The following is an 18,374-nucleotide window of genomic DNA, read 5'->3' as shown; positions in this document are numbered from 1 at the left end:
ACAGTCATGTTAAGTCAACCAGAAATGAGCTAACGTTACATTTGTGAATATTTTCTTATTCACATCATAAGAATGGGGAAAAGTGTGAACTTTAACCGAGGCATGGTTGTAGGTACCAGATGGGTTGGTTTGAGTATTTCAGAAACTGCTGATCTCCTGGGATTTTCAGACACAACAGCTCATCTGGCACCAACAAACATGCCATGGTCAAGTCACAGAGATTACATTTTCCCCATTTGTTTGATGTGAAAATTACCTTAAGCTCTTGACCTGTGCCTGCAGGATTTATTTATTTTTTTTGCATTGTGCTGCTGCCACATGATTGGCTGATTAGATAAGTGCATGAATGAGCAGGCGTACAGGTGTTCCTATTACACACACACACACACATACTGACAATTTGGAAATGCCAGTCAGCCTACAACGCATGTCTTTGGACTGGGGGAGGAAACCGGAGTCCCCGGAGGAAACCTCCGAAGCACGGGGAGAACATGCAAACATGCACACAGGGAAGAGGCAGGATTTGAACCCCCAAACCCAGAGGGGCTAACTACCAAGCCACCATGCCCCCTCACACTGTTTCAATTAAACCACTTTGTTGTTGTTCTTTCAGCTGCTACCGTTAGGGGTCGCCACAGTGGATCATTGGTCCGTATATTTGATTTGACACAGGTTTTACTCCGGATGCCCTTCCTGATGCAACCCTCCCATTTTATCCAGTTATTATACAGTACATTATACTGTATTATTATACAGTAGCTGGGTTGGTTCCCTGCCTTTTAAATTCCCTGTTATTTTTGAATCACCTTCATGGAGAAAAATCAAGGCAATCTGGCCCAAAGCAGGACAGGTTTCCATAGATGGAGCTGGCAATTTTTCAGCCTGTATGACCAACTTTATGACATGTACCAGGTTTATTTGTACAAATAGATAATATAATATAGAATGAAATGAAAACCTAAAATAATCTATTTAATTCAACCAGAGATCCTAATGAATTAGATTAAGAGATTAAATAAAACATCAAACATAACCATGCATAGCAAATTATGATTTATTGAATTCAGTAGAGCATAACATCCAAAGGATTCATACAATTAGCAAGGATCAGACTATTCTATAATGGGATATGGGACAACCAAAACAATTTAGTCATTTAGCACAAAAATGTTTTTTCAACATAATCCTTAAAATACATCTAATTATACAGGGTTTCCCAAAAGTCTCCATACATAGAGGAAATTAACACTTGTTAGCAAAATGTCTAACATTTTTCATACTTACATTACATATATTTTTAAAGAAATGCCTTTAAGGATACATTTGACAAAACAAGAACGTATTGAAATCATTCTCATGGCTGGATCGGGAAGCTGTCGCAAGGCTGCGATGGACTTTAACAGGAAACATGGCGAGCACATCACACACGACACTGTTGACAAACTTATTAACAAATTCAAAAAGACTGGACCTGTTGAGGACCAACCAACTAGTGGACATCTACGAACCTGCACTGACAAAGACACAACCAACATGGTGCCGGCATCCTGTGTATGGAGACTTTTGGGACATCCTGTAGTTTACATGTTAATCAGTAAATGACTTCAGTAAGGCACAGTTGCATTGTGGCCATCACATCATTCTGATCATAATTCTGATTTCAAACTCTAAAACATTTCTTTATCCACATAACAAAGTTTGAAAAAAAAAAATTACATTGCTTAGCTGGTAAAATTGTAGCAAATGTTGATACTTTTTAATGTCAGCATTAATTAGAAATACACTTAGTGTCTGTTGTACCTTACTGCAACACTATTACAGTGATTAACATTGTAATATTACAACAGACACACTTCAAGGGTGTGTCTAGTTAATGCTGACAATGAAAATATCAAGCTATCATTAGTGAATGATTATTCACACAGTAGTAGGTGTAACTACATTAACCTGCAAGAGCATGTTAGGCTGTACTGCTACGGCAAGCAGATAAACAATGAAACCACCTCAACCACTGCACTTCCGAGAAACATTTTAACATGTGAGCCACGTCAACCTCACAAGGAGTACTGATGTATTTAATAAAACATAATTCCATGTAGATAGAACTAAATCTTTCAAAACACTAAAGGCTGATTACATGAAGATGTAATCACTATTGTGATTTTTATTTGCAGTTATGACAGAGAAAACGTGTAGGGAATATGCCATCAAGTCACTCAAGTTCATTTGTTTTTTAATGAAACTGAGGATTTTTTTAACGGAGAAGATAATAATAATAATAATTGACGACAAACACCTTGACTAGAAACATACCCTACCCATTCCCTACATAACCTACCTTGAAGGTTTAGCTTGCTACTCTGGAAATAAATTGAGGAAAACTTTACTTTTAGCTTTACTTACTTAACGTTTTTATTGTATCAGGATGGGTGAAAAAAAACTAAGAGGAAAATGAAAGGATGCGTTCATCATCTTTATGGAAATATCACTTAAGGAGAATGAGAGAAATGTGACTTACACTAGAGTTATGTGTACTGAGCCTACAAAATACATCAGTATCACCAACAAAGCTGTCCTGCACACTGAAGAAATGTTTCTCATGTCTCCAAGTTATTTTTCCTAGCATTTCCTCAGCATTTATAATGTTCACATTTCTGTTGAGACAGATGGACAATTTAAAAAAAAAAAAAAAAAAAAATTAGTGCTTTTTTTCATCTTCTTGAAAATTATCTTATGGAGAATGTTATTCAGTCACACTTGTAACACTTTAAAGTCTTGAAGCTTAAATGATATGAGAAAGAACAAGTGCTCTTGTTAGGTGCGTGCTGCAGTTTTAAATGCAATGAGAGAGAGAGAATTTCCACACATCATATCTTGGACGGCGCAGCCACAGCAGATGAACCTCCCTGCTTATACACGTGGACGGAGTTCTGGAGGGAGGAAGAGAGGGGGAAAAAAAAACAGTAGTGTTTTTTTCCTGTAGGCTCAAGTGTAACTTGTCATTGATGTGTGCTGTCAGTATGAAGCCTTACCATCTTGCTCTCTGCATTATACTTGTCAAGCAGCGCCTGAACGCGAGAGCCGTAATCCTGGTGCACTGCCGTCAGACGCTGGACCTATAAAGACAGGGGGAAAGACAGAGAGACAGTGCTCTAAAACTGTCCTGAACATCAGAGATGAGTGGAACGAAAGATCAGCAAAGACTTTACCATGCGCTTCTGAATGAAGAGCTGAGCTCCTTTCAGATGTCCTGCCATGTTTTGGCATAGACGCTCGCGTTCAGCATCGTTCAGGACCTTGGTGAAGAAAGTGCGAACCTACAGGAGCACAAAGACGATTAGAAAGCACTACAGTACACATTTAATCCCATACCTACTGACGGGGTTAGATTGTCCATGTGACCCGGCCATACCTGGGTCACATTATCTTCATCCGAGCTGTTGTAGCGTCCGACGTCAGGAGAGACTCTAAACTTGGACTCCATAAAGCGAGGCTGACAATCTGGGGCACTGAAGCTGTTGGGGAAGTAGTTCGGAGCTCCTCCTGTAAAAATAAATAAATACATAAATAATACCTTGCATTATCGGCTCAGTGGAGTGGTGCTGGATCAGAAAGCTGTGAAGTGTGCAAGCGTGCAAGCGTGCAGCTCTGAGTTCAGTCATCTGTCCACGTACGCACAGTGTGTGTGGCCGAGACGTGATCTTGAACCTGAGCGTGTAAAACTAAGGACAAGAGATAGCAGTGCGCGCACGTGTGTGAGAATTTCTCACCCTGGTTGTCAGTCATACACATGGGTCCATCTCTCTGATAGTTGGCCACACGGGCACGATAAGGGCAATTAACAGGCAGCTGGAGGTAGTTGGCTCCAAGCCGGTGGCGGTGGGTGTCAGGGTAAGAGAAGAGACGACCCTGTGCAGAAAATCATGCATCAGACTAACAACAGAGCAAAGACAGAGGGACCAATTACGCAATATTAAAGGAACAATGACAGACACTTGTTTTAGTGTCCATATTTTCCAGTTAAATATACAGAAAAGGTATATGTGACCTGTATACAAGTAAACCATTACTGCTTCTCAATAACAGAAGGTTTTGTTTGCATTTGCTTAAAAACAAGTCTTACTGTTAGATTACATAGAAGCAAGTATTTGGAATAACAGAGGAACTGCCATGCAGAGACAAGCAGACAACACTGCATGAAGCATTTAAAAAAAATAAAGCATTTCATGCTTTTTTTTTTGCTGCCAGTGATGCACAGTATAAGATATAAACACTAGAAAGGATTTTTAGAATGGATTTTCTATAAAAGTAAATGTAATACAACAAAGACTATACAACTTTATGTACTATGATTATTACGTTTCCAACGTAATTGTCGTGCAATTATATTTTAGCAACATGGAAAAGAAGCAGCTAAGTGATAAATATGATAAACGTGATCTCATCTACCAGATTTTCTGTCTGTGCAGCTTTGCATATTTCATATTTTCTTCTTTCAGCTCAGAAACCTGACAAAGTTTGTAGATGTTATCCTCAAACAGACCTCTAATATATGCCACCATGCCAGCCTGTGGGCAGTTCCATACCATCTGGTGTGCTAACGTGCCTTGTTAGTTAATGCCTACCAACCCGCCACCTGCTATGAAACTGGTGGTTTATCAACCACACGTTCGCAGGACCTTTCGTTTTTCCATCGGAGCAATGTTGCTTTTCTGAGAGACTGCACAGTGCACATGACCACAGCTGTGGCTTTGAGCTCGGTGACACTGCATCAGACCTAGTGAGTTGTGTGCTACGAGACTGCACTTTACTCCAATTGAGCTCAGAACAGCTTTGAACTACCTTAACCTTATAAACACACACACACACCATCCTCTTTATTAGGAACACAATGTCTTGTCACAAAGCAGACGTCACAGCAATGAGTCCTTGCCGCTAGGAGTCTATATGAAACTTCACCCAGACATACGAAGGTGTAGTATTCCATACTGTCTCTGTTATACCTTATGGTCCTTATTGTAAAGTCGGCCCGCTCTGCAAGCCTTTTGGCAATACTCACACAGAGTATAAGAAAGACTCCTATCTACTTGAATGGAGAAAGACCCAGAAACCCGAAATCTTACAAGATGCTGTTTCAAACAAAGATTTGACACTGAAATTGGACATAAACACATAATTTGTTGTCCTTGGCTCCATTAACATCCAAAAACAAACACACTTGGTCAAGTCGCTCCAGCTATATATACAGTATTACAACAAGAAGGGCTTAAACAAGCCAACTTTTTTTTGTTTTGTTTTTTTAAAGGCTTTATACCTTTTTTTTTTTTAAACCTTTTTAATGGTAATGTGGTCATCAGATGAGTGAGTAATTTACATAACTACATAACATAATGGCTTTTACACCCTCTGTAGTGCATAATATAGCATCAGCTATAAATAAAGAAATAATTAAATAAGAGAGACTGTGAGTGTGTGAGACTATACCTGCAGCATCTTGTCAGGACTTGGCTCGATACCTGGTGGCATGTTACTGGGGTCAAACGCCAGCTGCTCCACCTCAGCGAAATAGTTTACAGGGTTTTTATTCAACACAAAGCGTCCAACTGGAATCAGGGGGTAGTCGTTATGGGGCCAAATCTGAGATATAAAGAGTAAAAAAAAACTCTAAATGAGCAGAATTTACTAACACATTATTATTAGCAATAGTATTATAATCTTATTATTAAATTTGTTTAATCATGATAAATATTTAATCATCTCAAAGCTTGAAAAAAATGGTTCTTCAACATGGAATAACATCACAACCCTAGGTATAACATGGCTACTGAGAGGAGATCAGGGCACCTTGGTCAGATCAAATGGGTTCCATGGGTACTTCTCCGCCTGCTCAAAGGTCATGACCTGGATGTAGAAAGTCCAGGAGGGGAAGTTGCCATTGGCGATGGCGTTGTAAAGGTCACGGATGGCGTAGTCAGGATCAGTGGAGGCTAAACGGTCTGCCTCCTCCACAGTCAGATTCTTAATGCCCTGATCAGTCTGACAGGAAGAGATTGTGTCACACACATATACACACACACACACACACACACACACACACACACACACAAGGACATAGACATACAAGTGCAAAAGCAACTACACACCTTGTAGTGGAACTTGCAGTAGACAGGGTTGCCGTCAGAGTTTATCAGTTTGAAGGTGTGGGATCCGTAGCCATTCATATGGCGAAATCCGTCAGGTATTCCACGATCACTGAAGAGGAAAGACACCTGCAAGAAGAGAGAACGAGAGCAAAAATGCTCACACAACAGGGACAGCTGAGATGAGGGTATTGGCTGGATCACATCCTGTATTTACAGTGTGAATATTCAGACCCATGCACTATTTAACTTGTTACGTTAGTTATATTATTGTGCAACAGAACACCATAATGAAAAACTATACAAAGGTTTTTTTGGGGGGTTTTTAAATTTTTTTTTTTTTTTAAACTGAGTTATTACATCAGGCCATTTGCTCTGACACTTGGCCTGTTTCTTCAGCTTAATTAAATTTCACGTGTTGATAGGACATAATTTAGAAAGCGACACTTTGTCTTTACAAATCTCTACAGCTGACGGTATGTCAAAGCAAAAAAACAATTTCTGAGGTCGCGTGGAGAATCTGTCAGAAAGGCAATTATCTTTGTAGCACTACACCAACCAAGGCATTACACTGAAGTGGCCAGATACAAGCTGCCTACTAGTACAAAGCACATGATCACCTGCTTAGAGTTTTCCAGAAAGCACATAAAGGAGTCACAGGCCACAAAAAGCATGTCTATCACCTGATGAAACCAAGATTGAGCTCTTTGAACTAAATACAAAGTCACTGAAGAAAACCCAGGCCTTGCTCATCCCCTGGACAATTCCATCCCTACAGAGAAGCATGGTGGTGGCAGCATCATGTTGTGGGGATGCTTTGTAAATAAACTGACAAAATTCTGTCTAAACATGTTCTGTCTGTTTAATTTATGGGGTAGACTGAAGGGAAACAAGTTGAACTTTAATCCTTTTTAGGGGAGGCTGCACAATAAACAAAATGAAAAACTGAAGGAGTCTGAATATTTGCTGAATGAACTGTATATAGACAACATGTATGGCGAATTCATGCTTAACAGTGAAACCTAGCACAGTGTTCTTTATGTCCGTCTCAACTAAGTCTAGCTCAACTAAGCTAATACCAACATAAAATCACTTTTCCACTGGACAATACTTTATTAACTATGAAATGAATAGTCTAGGACAATAAATAGTCACAAAAATGTCCTTATAATGTTTGGCCAGAATCGCTATACTGCACAGTAGAAAGTTTATTACTCTTTTCAGTGGTGTTTCAGGCAATGTTATAAATTAATGTTATATGTTTAATACAACTGAATGTTTATTACTAAACATTTTAGTTTGACATAAAACTAAAATTAGTTTTTTATTTTATTTGCCCACACTTTGTTTGTCTGTCACACATATTTAGATCAATTTTACTTTTCTTCCCCATGATCCAATAAGAATCAAAATCAGCTTCTTATTTACAGTGTTTGCACCCTGAATAGGGTATAACATAGTTGTGCTGTACACCTTACTACATGCACAACACGTACAGTAGAATGTAACCTGAAATCCAGTCACTGTTCAGTGAAAAAGCACTTCTAGGATGTACCAGCATCAGGATAATACAAGCTACACTATACAGCCAAAGGTTTGTGGATGTGTGACCATCCCAACCATATGTGGTTCTTTCAAATTTGGAAGCACATAAATGTGTAGAATGTATTTGTCTGCTGTAAAATTTCCCTTCACTGGAACTAAGAGGCCCAAACCTGTTCCAGCATGACAATGCCCCTGTGCACAAAGCGAGCTCCATGAAGACATGGTGTGTGAAGGTTGGAGTGGAAGAACTCGAGTGTCCTGCACAGAGCCCTGACCTCAACCCCACTGAACACCTTTGGGATGAACTGGAACACCGACTGAACCCCAGACCTCCTCGACATCCCAACATCAGCGCCTGATCTCACTAATGCTCTTGTAGCTGAATGAACACAATTTTGAACACAAATTGGCCATATAGTGTATAAGCAGGTGTACTGATTATAACATGACACCATGGCTGAAATAGGTCAAATTTGAGCATGTGCTGCAATAAACTTAACTAAAACCAGACGCAACTCATTAACAATAAAATAGGAAAGAGTATCAAACACAAAATCTCACAAACCTGATGCAGAGACTCTGGACGCAGGCTCCAAAAGTCCCACACCATGTCAGGGTCCTTCAGGTGAGTCTGAGGATTTCGCTTTTGAGTGTGGATGAAGGATGGAAACTAGGCAAGCACAAATACACAAAAACTCAGCAAGCATACAGAAAACATTCTAGTCAATAAATCAGACTCTCTGTCTCTCTGTCTCACCAGAAATGCATCCCTGATGAAGAAGATGGGTGTGTTATTGCCTGTCAGGTCCCAGTTGCCGTCTTCAGTGTAGAATTTCACTGCAAAACCTCGAGGGTCCCGGACTGTGTCAGCTGAACCAGACTCACCAGCTAGAAACACAGATGTAGTTTGTAGAAATAGTGTGGAGGGAGAACTAATTCTGCTGCACATGTCACTATGACAAGCTCTTGCACCATGGTGCATGCCATGAGCACTAGTTCTATGTTGAAGCGTATTTGTTTTGACCCAAAGAAGGGGTTCATGGGTAAAGGGTTGAGGCTGGGCGGTGTGTCCGGGGCCGTGTCCAGAAAAGGCTAACAGTGTGATATTGCCAATATAATTTTTATATCTAACTTTAACCAAGCATGTGCAGTGAGATAAGGGAGAGAAGACTCAAGCCGCAGTTCTTCTTGTCAGAGTGGGCACACATTACTATAGGGTGCTACCATAATTATTGGCACCCATCATAAAAAAGAGGAAGAATTAATTAATAAAAAGTATAAAATATGCAGAATAGACCCTATATATTCTTTATTAATATGTGAAATCCACACCTTTCTTTGACTCATTTTTTTCTTCCTGTAGAGAAAATTTGAAAAGAAAAAAAAAATCCAAACTATTCATTATATGGTCGACTTTAATAACTCAGAGGTAAGTATCGATTGTCGGTGTTATTGCATCACTCTGCCGCAAAATGAACGACTTTCTTTTAGTTTTTCATTTGCTGCCCTCTAGTGGACACCCTCAAGTAACATGACAGTATGAAGGGAGACCCCTATGTGAGCGCTCACACACTGCAACTTCACGTGAACAAAAATACATAAAAGTATAAAACACGCAAGCTCTGCCTTGCTTTGTTTCAAAGGCATTATGTGCAAAGCATGTGGTAGTGGTAGCTCAGTGGTTAAGATGTTGGACTTCTGATCAGACGGTTGCGAGTTCAAATCCCAGTATCACCACTGCTGGGCCCTTGAGCAAGGCCCTTAACCCTCAACTGCTCAGTCGTATAAATGAGATAATTGTAAGTCGCTCTGGATGAGCGTGTCTGCCAAAATGCCATAAAATGCATGTGTTATGCCAGCACTGATTGGCCCAATGTTCCAAACACAAAAACAGTCAATATATACACCATGGAAACTCCTGAAGTGCATGATGATAAACACTGAGCTCTACTTAATAAGGTTTTGGAAAAGTAATTATACCTTATTGTTTTATTACTGGTCTATTCATTATATTATATGAATGGCAGTTTATGGAGAGGAGATAGCAAGTGCGTCTCACCCACAGTAGAGAATCTCACAGCGATGGGAGTTGTCTTGCCCACATGCTCAAACACCTTGGCTTTGCTGTAGCGCGTGATGTCATGAGTCACCTCAAAATAGCCAAATGCACCTGCAGAGAGGGAAGATAGAGAGAGAGAGAGAGAATCGAACTGCCGCACCATCATTCTACTCAGCAAATCAACAGCCACTGCACAAGTTCCATGTTTACAGTAATCGCTGTTTTATTTCCACAAAGCAAGATTTAAGATCCTTAAGAATGTTCTTTAGGGCTTTAGTGCAGCCTTGAGGCTTTTATTTCAGTAGTTCAGTAGTTCAGAGGTAACGCCCACTTACTGCCAACCAAACAGACATCTGACACTTTGACAAAGCAGAAAAAGCACTTTATTTTCGGGTAATGTGGCAGTTTGGAAAAGTCCTCTCTGAAATTGACCGTCTGGTTTTCCCGCCCACCTCCACTGCGATTTACGAGTAAAGACGTGGCAGTGAACGGGAGGTGGCCCTGGTGGTGATGCCACACTCTCTCCTCAAATGCTCTTATCACAGAAACTACTGGCTGCAGCTAATCTATTAGCTGAACTACTGTACATATCTCAGTGTAAGGTGCAATCCTTTTAAAACACTCAGGTTGTAAATAATGAGATTATTTTATTCACCAAGTATTGGCGACAAACACTACAATCACTACAAACACTACAATCATTTCATTTCATTAGTGGATGCTATTTTTTGCACTGAATGACGAATGTTGAAATTAAACAAAGTAGTGTTTAACTATGCAACTTAGTCATTAAAGTAGTTTAGCAGTTGGAGTCGTTTTTTTCCCCCAAGTCCATTCGTGGAACAGTTTATACGGAATCAGTGTTTAGATTAACCTCTAACGTAACAAGCTGCTAAATGTCTACATTATTTTGCCCGTTAGTCAATTACACAAGCGTCTTAAACTAAGAAATCAATCATGCTCCCAAAAAATCTTTTCTATTAGATGCAATTTTGGATAATCTTCAACAGCATTATTTTTTGAATGGACATCAGTAAAATGTGCGCTTTCACATATCACATCGTCCTGGTCCTTCTACTGTTCTCAAAGACTTAGGAAAGCTTTTCAGATGAAATACGGATCCCTTCAGAGATCTTTAAATGCACACACACCACCACAATGGACTGGTTGGTCAACTTGTATTTGAGTGTTTGTAAGCACAGACCTGCTCCTTTGGCATGCACCACCCTTTCAGGGATGCGCTCGCGGTCAAAGTGGGCCATCTCGTCAGTGAAGACGACATCCTGCACCAGCAGCGGCCCCCGGGGTCCCGCCGTCTGAACATTCAGCTTATCGCCAACGGGAACACCCGCTCCTGTGGTCAACACGTCGGCTCGCTGAAACAGGAATGCATTCAAAGCTGAGGTGAGGGAAGTGTAAGGAAACAGAGACACTAGCATCTATGCATGAGATTAAGTTTCTCCACGGGTTCTCCACATCGCTCCATTGCTGTGTTCCCTCAACGACCAGCCACCACCTTCCTGAAGGCACTCATCCAACCTTGCTCTGTACCACGTTCCCTCGGAGCATCACAGCTCAATTCAACCAAACATCCCACAAGATACAAGGAAGACCTGCATCAAGACTGTCTTCAAATGAAGAAGAGAACAAAAAAAAAAAAAAACACTACTACGTTTTTGATGGAGACCTCAAGATCTTGTGTATGGGCATCTGCTAAATGCTGTGCATGTAAAAAATTTGGTCTGGAGGTTTGGTTACTTCATGAACACAAGGAAAACGCTCTTGTATTGAATTCAGTGAATATTTGTCCTTTTCTTTGGGTCTTAACAAACCAGACTTTGATAACATTGTGGACTTTAGAGGGAAAATAACACTAATCAAAGGGTCTGAATGACCTACTCTACATTAAACACCAGGATTAAGCACTGTTGTGCTGTGAGTGAAGGATCCTGGGCCTTGATTACATAACCACACAGTTTAGTGACCCTGTTACAAATCAACCCTGCGACCTCGTGTGAACTGTAAAGCTGCTCTCCGATTGGCTGGCTGTTTGATAAAGCCAACCAATCCCGTTAGTGGATTTAAACAGGCGAGTCTAAAGGAAAACAGTTACTAGTACTTTAGACTCGGGGTTACTGCAAGGCTGGAAATCTGAATCGCTTTGATCTATGCGGTTTTCCAGATGTGTAAATTTACAGACTATTCACAAACATAACATTTATTATTCTCACACACACACACACACACACACACACACAGGCTAACTAGCACAACCACCTTACTGGCTAATCTAATGCACCAGGCTAGTCGCTATGTGCACAAAGTGTGACTGCTTGTAACTTAGTTGTTTATGAAGAGAAATAAACATGACATTAAATAAACAGTGAATAAATAAGCCTGCAGTGTGTGTGTGTGTGTGTGTGTGTGACCTTTGCCTCCATTACCCCTTGCACAGCTAGCACGCTGCTCACACTAGCTTTAGATTTAAAAAGCAAACCTGAGATCCTCTACTTTCTTTCCACAGCTTCATCTGATCCGTAGCCTTTTCTCTGTTTTCCGCCATCTTTCTTAAAACTGCAAGGAACACCAGCTCCAGGAAGGTTTGTGATAAATGCTCTTGGTGTAGCTGCAGTTTATCTGCCACTGTTTTTGTTCCTGAAGTTCGATAAGCCCCGCCCACTGACCCCGCCCCCTTTTTTTCTGATTGGTCACTGAAGAGGGACATGGCTGCTGGATCCCTTCTTCTCCTTCTTCTTTTTCTTTGTTTTTCCAAGAAACATGAACATTTTATACACTTTCGTTCAATTGCAAAGCTTCAACCTTAAAGTTTCAACTGCAAATATTAAACATTATACAGTGAAGTATGTATAAACCATTTATAAAACAGTAAAGTAAAATAAATAAAGTAAACAAAAGGTGCCAGGGGAAGGTAAGATTATAAACAACACAATAAGGATATACACGTTTATTTATCTATCAGATAAATACTTTGTAAAGCTAACAAACTTTTAAGGTCTTTATAGCTTTCTTATTCAAAGAGTTTCTAATATTTGCATGTACAGCCTGGCTGCAGTCCATCCTGACCCAAAGGCTCCACCTTTATAATGCAGTGAGTTTCATTCACGAGCAGTTTTAATTATTTTGTGAATTTTATGTGCGCATGCGCGAAAAAACTGGGGCGGGTACACGGATCAGCATTGCGCATGCGTAAACTGTCCTCTTTCTACTTCTTCTCTTCTTATTGTTATTATGTGTAGAATATTTATTTGTTTGTTTGTTTGTTTGTTATTATTATTATTATTATTATTATTATTATTATTATTATTAATCAACAGCTGTATACAAGACAAAGGTTGTAGACAGAGCACATGCCAAGGATTCATTCATAGCCAAACATAATAAAGTGCCAAAGCAAAATATCAGAGAAGAAGAAAAAACAGAGAGAAATTGAGGAGAACAGGTACATAAATCACTTACATACAACACCCCTCCCCTCAAAACATAAATAAATAAAGAACAAAAAATTATACAAAAACACCAAAATGAGATTACATATGGAGATTACATATGAGATTACATTACATTCAGAGTTTATCAACTTTTTTTTTGTTACCAGAAGTAACAAATTTTAATATAGATTCCAATAAAAAGGGGTTAATTTTTAATACCTTACATTTATGGATAAAAGCGACAAACCCAAATAAAATCTTTTTAAAATAAAACTCTAAGTCCTTATATATGAAATCCAGAATAAACTGACAAATGTCCTGCTAAAGTTTTTTTTTTATATGATCACAAAACCAAAAGAGATGGAAAAGAGTCTCTGGCTGTGAATCACAAAAAGTACAATTCACATCCATATTCAACTTGCTCATTTTCCACATATTTACAGTTTATTTTGGTTTAATTTAATTTGAAAGTATTTATTTCCGTAAAGCTGCAATGTCCATTGTTAAAAGCGCTATACAAATAAAATTGAATTAAATTAAGCTTAAACCTTGACACAAGAAAGGTTTTAACTCAATAATAGCAGTGAATAAGTTTAAAAAAAATCTCTTTGACCTTATTTACCAGCAGATACTTTTTAGGAAGAGTCCAAACCCTTTTCCACAAAATATTCTTACATGAGGAATAGAGACACAGTCATTTTGAAATAGAGCACGTATATTTCTATTATTTTTTGATGTGAGCGGTTTAAAACATATTCTCACTACGTGTGTAATAGGTGGGTCTGGACGACTTTTATCAGAACTTTGTTATAATCCTTAAACAACATAATGACACCCTCAGGGAAAGCATCGAGTGCAGTAGCAAACTGTTTGGGAATATTAGAAGGAATAGGAACATTACAGGAATATTACAGTGAGAGAGAAGTTCTTGGTATGTAAAGTGGCCATCCTTACTGAATAAGTGACTCACCAGATTGATCCCATTTTTAAACCAATTCTCAAAGAATAAGAACTAATGTTTATAACATACAGTTAGGTCTGGACGTATTTGGACAATGACAGTTTTTGTGATTTTGCCTTTATACACCACCACAATGGGTTTGAATGTTACCAGTGGTTTGCACCTTGCTGTAAACCCTCTGTATTTACATTCATGAAGGCGTCTCCTGATTGTAGATTTTGACAGCGACACGCCTACCTTCTCCAGAGTATTCTTCACATCTGTTGATGTTGTGAAGGGTTTTTCTTCACCAAGGAAAGGATTCTGCGATCATCCACTTTAGTTGTCTTCCGTGGTCTTCCAGGCCTTTCGATGTTGTTTCGCTCACCACTGCTTTCTTTCTTTTTAAGAATGCACCCAACTGTTGATCTGGCCACACCTAAGATTTTTGCTATCTCTCTTATAGATTTATGTTGTTTTTTCAGCCTAATGATGGCCTCCTTCACTTGCATTGAGATCTCCTTGGACTTCATATTGGTAGCTCCAGTTGAACAGCTGCAAAATGCCAACTCAATACCTGATATCAACTCCAGACCTTTTATCTGCTTCATTTGTCTTGAAGTAACGATGGGATGGACTGCACCTGGTCAATTAACTTCTTGTCAGTCAGTTGTCCAAATACCTTTGAGCCCCTGAAAATGGAGGTACTTTGCTTAAAATGGCTGAAATTCCTAAATGGTAAATGTCATATTTTTGTGGAACCTCTTAAAATAAAGCTGAAAGTCTACACTTCGATCACATCTTGATTGTTTTATTTTAAATCTATTGTGGTGGTGTATAAAGGCAAAATCACAAAAACTCTGTCATTGTCCAAATACTTCCGGACCTTACTGTGTATCCTTATTGCTCCATATAAGATAATTAGTCGGAGAGAGATTTTTCTTGAAAATCATAGACCATGCCAATAGTGCTTGTTTATGAATGTTAGAAAGAGCAATAGTGATCTTATCTATATGGAAGTTGTATGACAATACAAACTTTAAACCTCCCAGCTGGGAAAAAGCATACTCAGGTATAAAGTTCCAAATATTGGATGGATTCCTCAAGTGATTTCTCAACCAATTAATTTTAAAAGTATTATTTAAAATTGCAAAATCAACAAATTTAAGACCCCCATTACAATAGCAATTTGAAAAAAAAAAAACAGATTTTTTTTTAATATAATGTGTCTTATTTTTCCTTACAAATTTATACAGTAACTGATTAATCCTCTTACACGATGTTCTGTCAAGGTCTAAAGAAATGGCTGCGTATGTGAGTGAAGTATCTTCCGCCTTAGAAAGGAAAATGCTTCCTTTTAAAGATAAGTCTGTCTAAAGCCACTGATTAAATTTAAATCACATCTAATTTTCTGATTTTCAGAGATTATTATTATAAGGTAGGTAACTGTCTCTTTAACTGGGATATTACGTATATTGGAGACAGTATATTGTTTGATTGGCATTAATTTACATTTGAGCACATTGAGATGAAGACGGTGTCAAGGGCTAAGGTGATCTGGTCTGACCTTTTTTTTTTTTTTTTTTTTAGAAAAAAAAGGGTAGTATTATTAGCCAATTGGCTGATGATAATTTCCTTTCCCATGACTGTAACTCCTCAGTGTTTTTTTTGGACAGTGGTGGTTTCCTTTGTGGTATCCTTCCATCAACACCATTCTTGTTCACTGTTTTCCTGATAGTAGACACAAGTTTCATGTCTCAAGGCATGTCTCAAGTTTGCTAAAACTCACCTGGATGTTCCACAATGATTCTGGAAAAATGTTCTGTGGACAGATGAGACAAAAGTTGAACTTTTTGGCAAAAATCCACAACATAAATATGAAGCATGGTGTAGGGAGCATCATGGTTGGAGCTGTTTTGCTGTCTCAGGGCCTGGACGCCTTGCAATCATTGAGGGAACAATGAAATCAAAACTGTATCAAGACATTTTATAAGAGAATGTCAGGGTGACAGTCCATGACCTCATGATTAAGAGATGTTGGTTGATTGAACAAGACAATGACCCAAAGCACACAAGTAAAGCAATTAAAGAATGGCTGAAGAAGAAGAAAATTTAAGTTTTGGAATGGCCAAGTCAGAGTCTTGACCTTAACCCAGTTGAGAAGAGGGCTGTTCAATCCAGACAGCCCAAAAATATTGATGAACTGAAACAATTGCATAGGGAGAAATGGTCCAAATTTCCCCCATCATTGTGCCAGTCTTATAAGCAGCTACGGGAAACGTTTGGTGGAGGTTATTCCTGCTAAAGGAGGGTGGAAAAGTTACTAAATTCAAGGATTCAAATCCTTTTTCCAGCCTGCACTGTGAATGATTACTCAGTTTGCTGAGTAAACACTTAAAAGGTACTGTTTATGTGTTATTGGTTTAGTCATCTTGAGACATAGATGAAGATCAGGCTACTTTTCATGAATAATCAATGCAAAAACCCTGATAACTCCATAGGGTTCACAAACCTTTTCTTGCAATTGTTCATAAGTTAAGTGAAGTGAAGTGACGTGTGGCCAAGTACGGTGACTCATACTCGGAATTTGTGCTCTGCATTTAATCCATCCAAGTGCACACACACAGTAGTGAACACACACCCGGAGCAGTTATAAGAATAAAATAAAAAAAAATCTAAAAGCTAAAAGAAATGTTCAATTTATAACTTATTACCTGACAATGTAGAAAAAAAGTGATTTATTTGCAGCAAAGGGGACAATATTGTAAACATGTATTCTAAATAGTTTGCTTTTTGTCAAACCCTTTTGTACCCTTATCAATCTGTTATTGAGACTTATTTGGTAAAAAAATATCATAAAAACACAAAATTAACAGATTTTATTGTTGTTGGAATGGGAGATTACATACTATAAAACAATGTATGTAATATCCCATTACAATTACATACTATAAAACAATGAGGAAATTATTTAAATTATAGCAACTGTCATACAATTAAAGCACTGTTTTAAAGTACTCAACATAATTTTGATTGCTTGTATAAAAGTGTGTCTAATTAAGTATCAACTGAATTTTATTAATCATGTTGTGGTAAGTGGCATTTATTTTTCCAGATACTGTAAAAAAATCTGCATGTAAATACATTGGATTTATTATCAAATGATTGTGTGATGGAAGTAACAGGGTTGGAAACTTCCATGGCTTATCTGACAAAAGGTTTATAATAACTCCTGGGATGTGTTAAAACTTTGGGAGAATAGAGGCAATGTAGAAAATTTGTCATAAACAGAAAGTGGCAGTAATCAAAGAACACTGTTTTGTTCTGCCACTCAGAGTGCAGTAAGAACGACACACTATTCTTTCTTTAAAAAAAAGTGTAAACTTGTTTATTATGTGTTAAACTACAGCATTACAGTGTTATGACAAGAAGAGGGCTTTCTATTTCTGAAAGGTTTGTTTTCTTCTCTGACATTTTTTAAGCCAACTCATGATCTATACTGTGTGTGAACACTTAAAACCTATGAGTTACATTTCTCTGTCCTGAAACTCACCTGCTCTTCTATTGGGCTTGTAGACTGTGTTGATTCTACAATGCTATTATGTTATACCTTATGCAGTGAGAATATATAGTGAATAGGAAGCAATTTAGGATTTGGTTCACCTGAAACATTCCTGAATGAGGACAAGGAAGGTATATGAATCCTGGTGTATGTAGGAAATCTAAAATCTAAAGGAAATTCCACACAATCGTCAAATTATCACGGAAAAATAAAGTTGTGAGAACAGGGACAAACCTACTTTTAAAATGTTCGCTTGTCTATATTTTACTGCATTATCTCATATGATGGAATTATAGAGAAAGCTGCATCATTTATACATCAAATATATAGAGTACTGATTCAGACACGTCACATCCATAACACAAAAAATGTCAAATCCACAACAGTTTTTTTTTCTTAATGATGTTTTCCAAAACAGGAAAAAAATTTTAACTCTATACCTTTTGTGTTCATTTAAGTCTCTTTTATGTTATATATGTGATGCTTTCTGTGATGGTCTTTAAAATTCAGTGTGTAGAAAATGCTTGTCCATTTGATGTCACATCTATAACGCTGTTCTGGGATGTGGAGTTCCCGGTGGATTCCAGCATTGGCGTGACAATTTATAAGAAAATTAATCAAATGCATTCAAATTTGAGTGCACCTGGAGGATATAACAATCAACGATGTGCACGCAGTG

General features: G+C 38.3%; 1 protein-coding gene across 1 annotated transcript; it reads right to left on the bottom strand.

Moving 5' to 3' along the window:
- Positions 1-1,036: 1,036 nt before the first annotated feature.
- cat (catalase) lies at positions 1,037-12,405 on the bottom strand. Its single transcript, XM_026919141.3, has 13 exons — positions 12,242-12,405; positions 10,949-11,120; positions 9,745-9,855; positions 8,443-8,573; positions 8,251-8,355; positions 6,144-6,269; positions 5,845-6,036; positions 5,485-5,637; positions 3,771-3,909; positions 3,413-3,543; positions 3,210-3,317; positions 3,033-3,116; positions 1,037-2,930 (listed from the first exon to the last, which is right to left on the bottom strand). Exons 1-13 carry the CDS (start codon positions 12,305-12,307, stop codon positions 2,868-2,870), a joined length of 1,581 nt encoding a protein of 526 aa, XP_026774942.3. The 5' UTR covers positions 12,308-12,405; the 3' UTR covers positions 1,037-2,867.
- Between the last annotated feature and the right edge of the window lie 5,969 nt (positions 12,406-18,374).

The sequence above is a fragment of the Pangasianodon hypophthalmus genome, chromosome 9 (genome assembly GCF_027358585.1).
Source record: "Pangasianodon hypophthalmus isolate fPanHyp1 chromosome 9, fPanHyp1.pri, whole genome shotgun sequence".
NCBI classification, from domain to species: Eukaryota; Metazoa; Chordata; class Actinopteri; order Siluriformes; family Pangasiidae; genus Pangasianodon; species Pangasianodon hypophthalmus.
Note: the sequence above shows the minus strand (reverse complement) of the source record. Positions and strands in the feature narration are given on the sequence as shown.

Bases quoted from the DNA above. Each gene is read 5' to 3' on its own strand.
- cat (XM_026919141.3), bottom strand. From the start codon at position 12,307: ATGGCGGAAAACAGAGAAAAGGCTACGGATCAGATGAAGCTGTGGAAA. The intron at 11,121-12,241 runs GTTTGCTTTTTA...TTCCTGTTTCAG, and splicing joins AAGAAAGTAGAGGATCTCAG to CGAGCCGACGTGTTGACCAC. The intron at 8,574-9,744 runs GTGAGACGCACT...CTGTGTTTCTAG, and splicing joins TGTGAGATTCTCTACTGTGG to CTGGTGAGTCTGGTTCAGCT.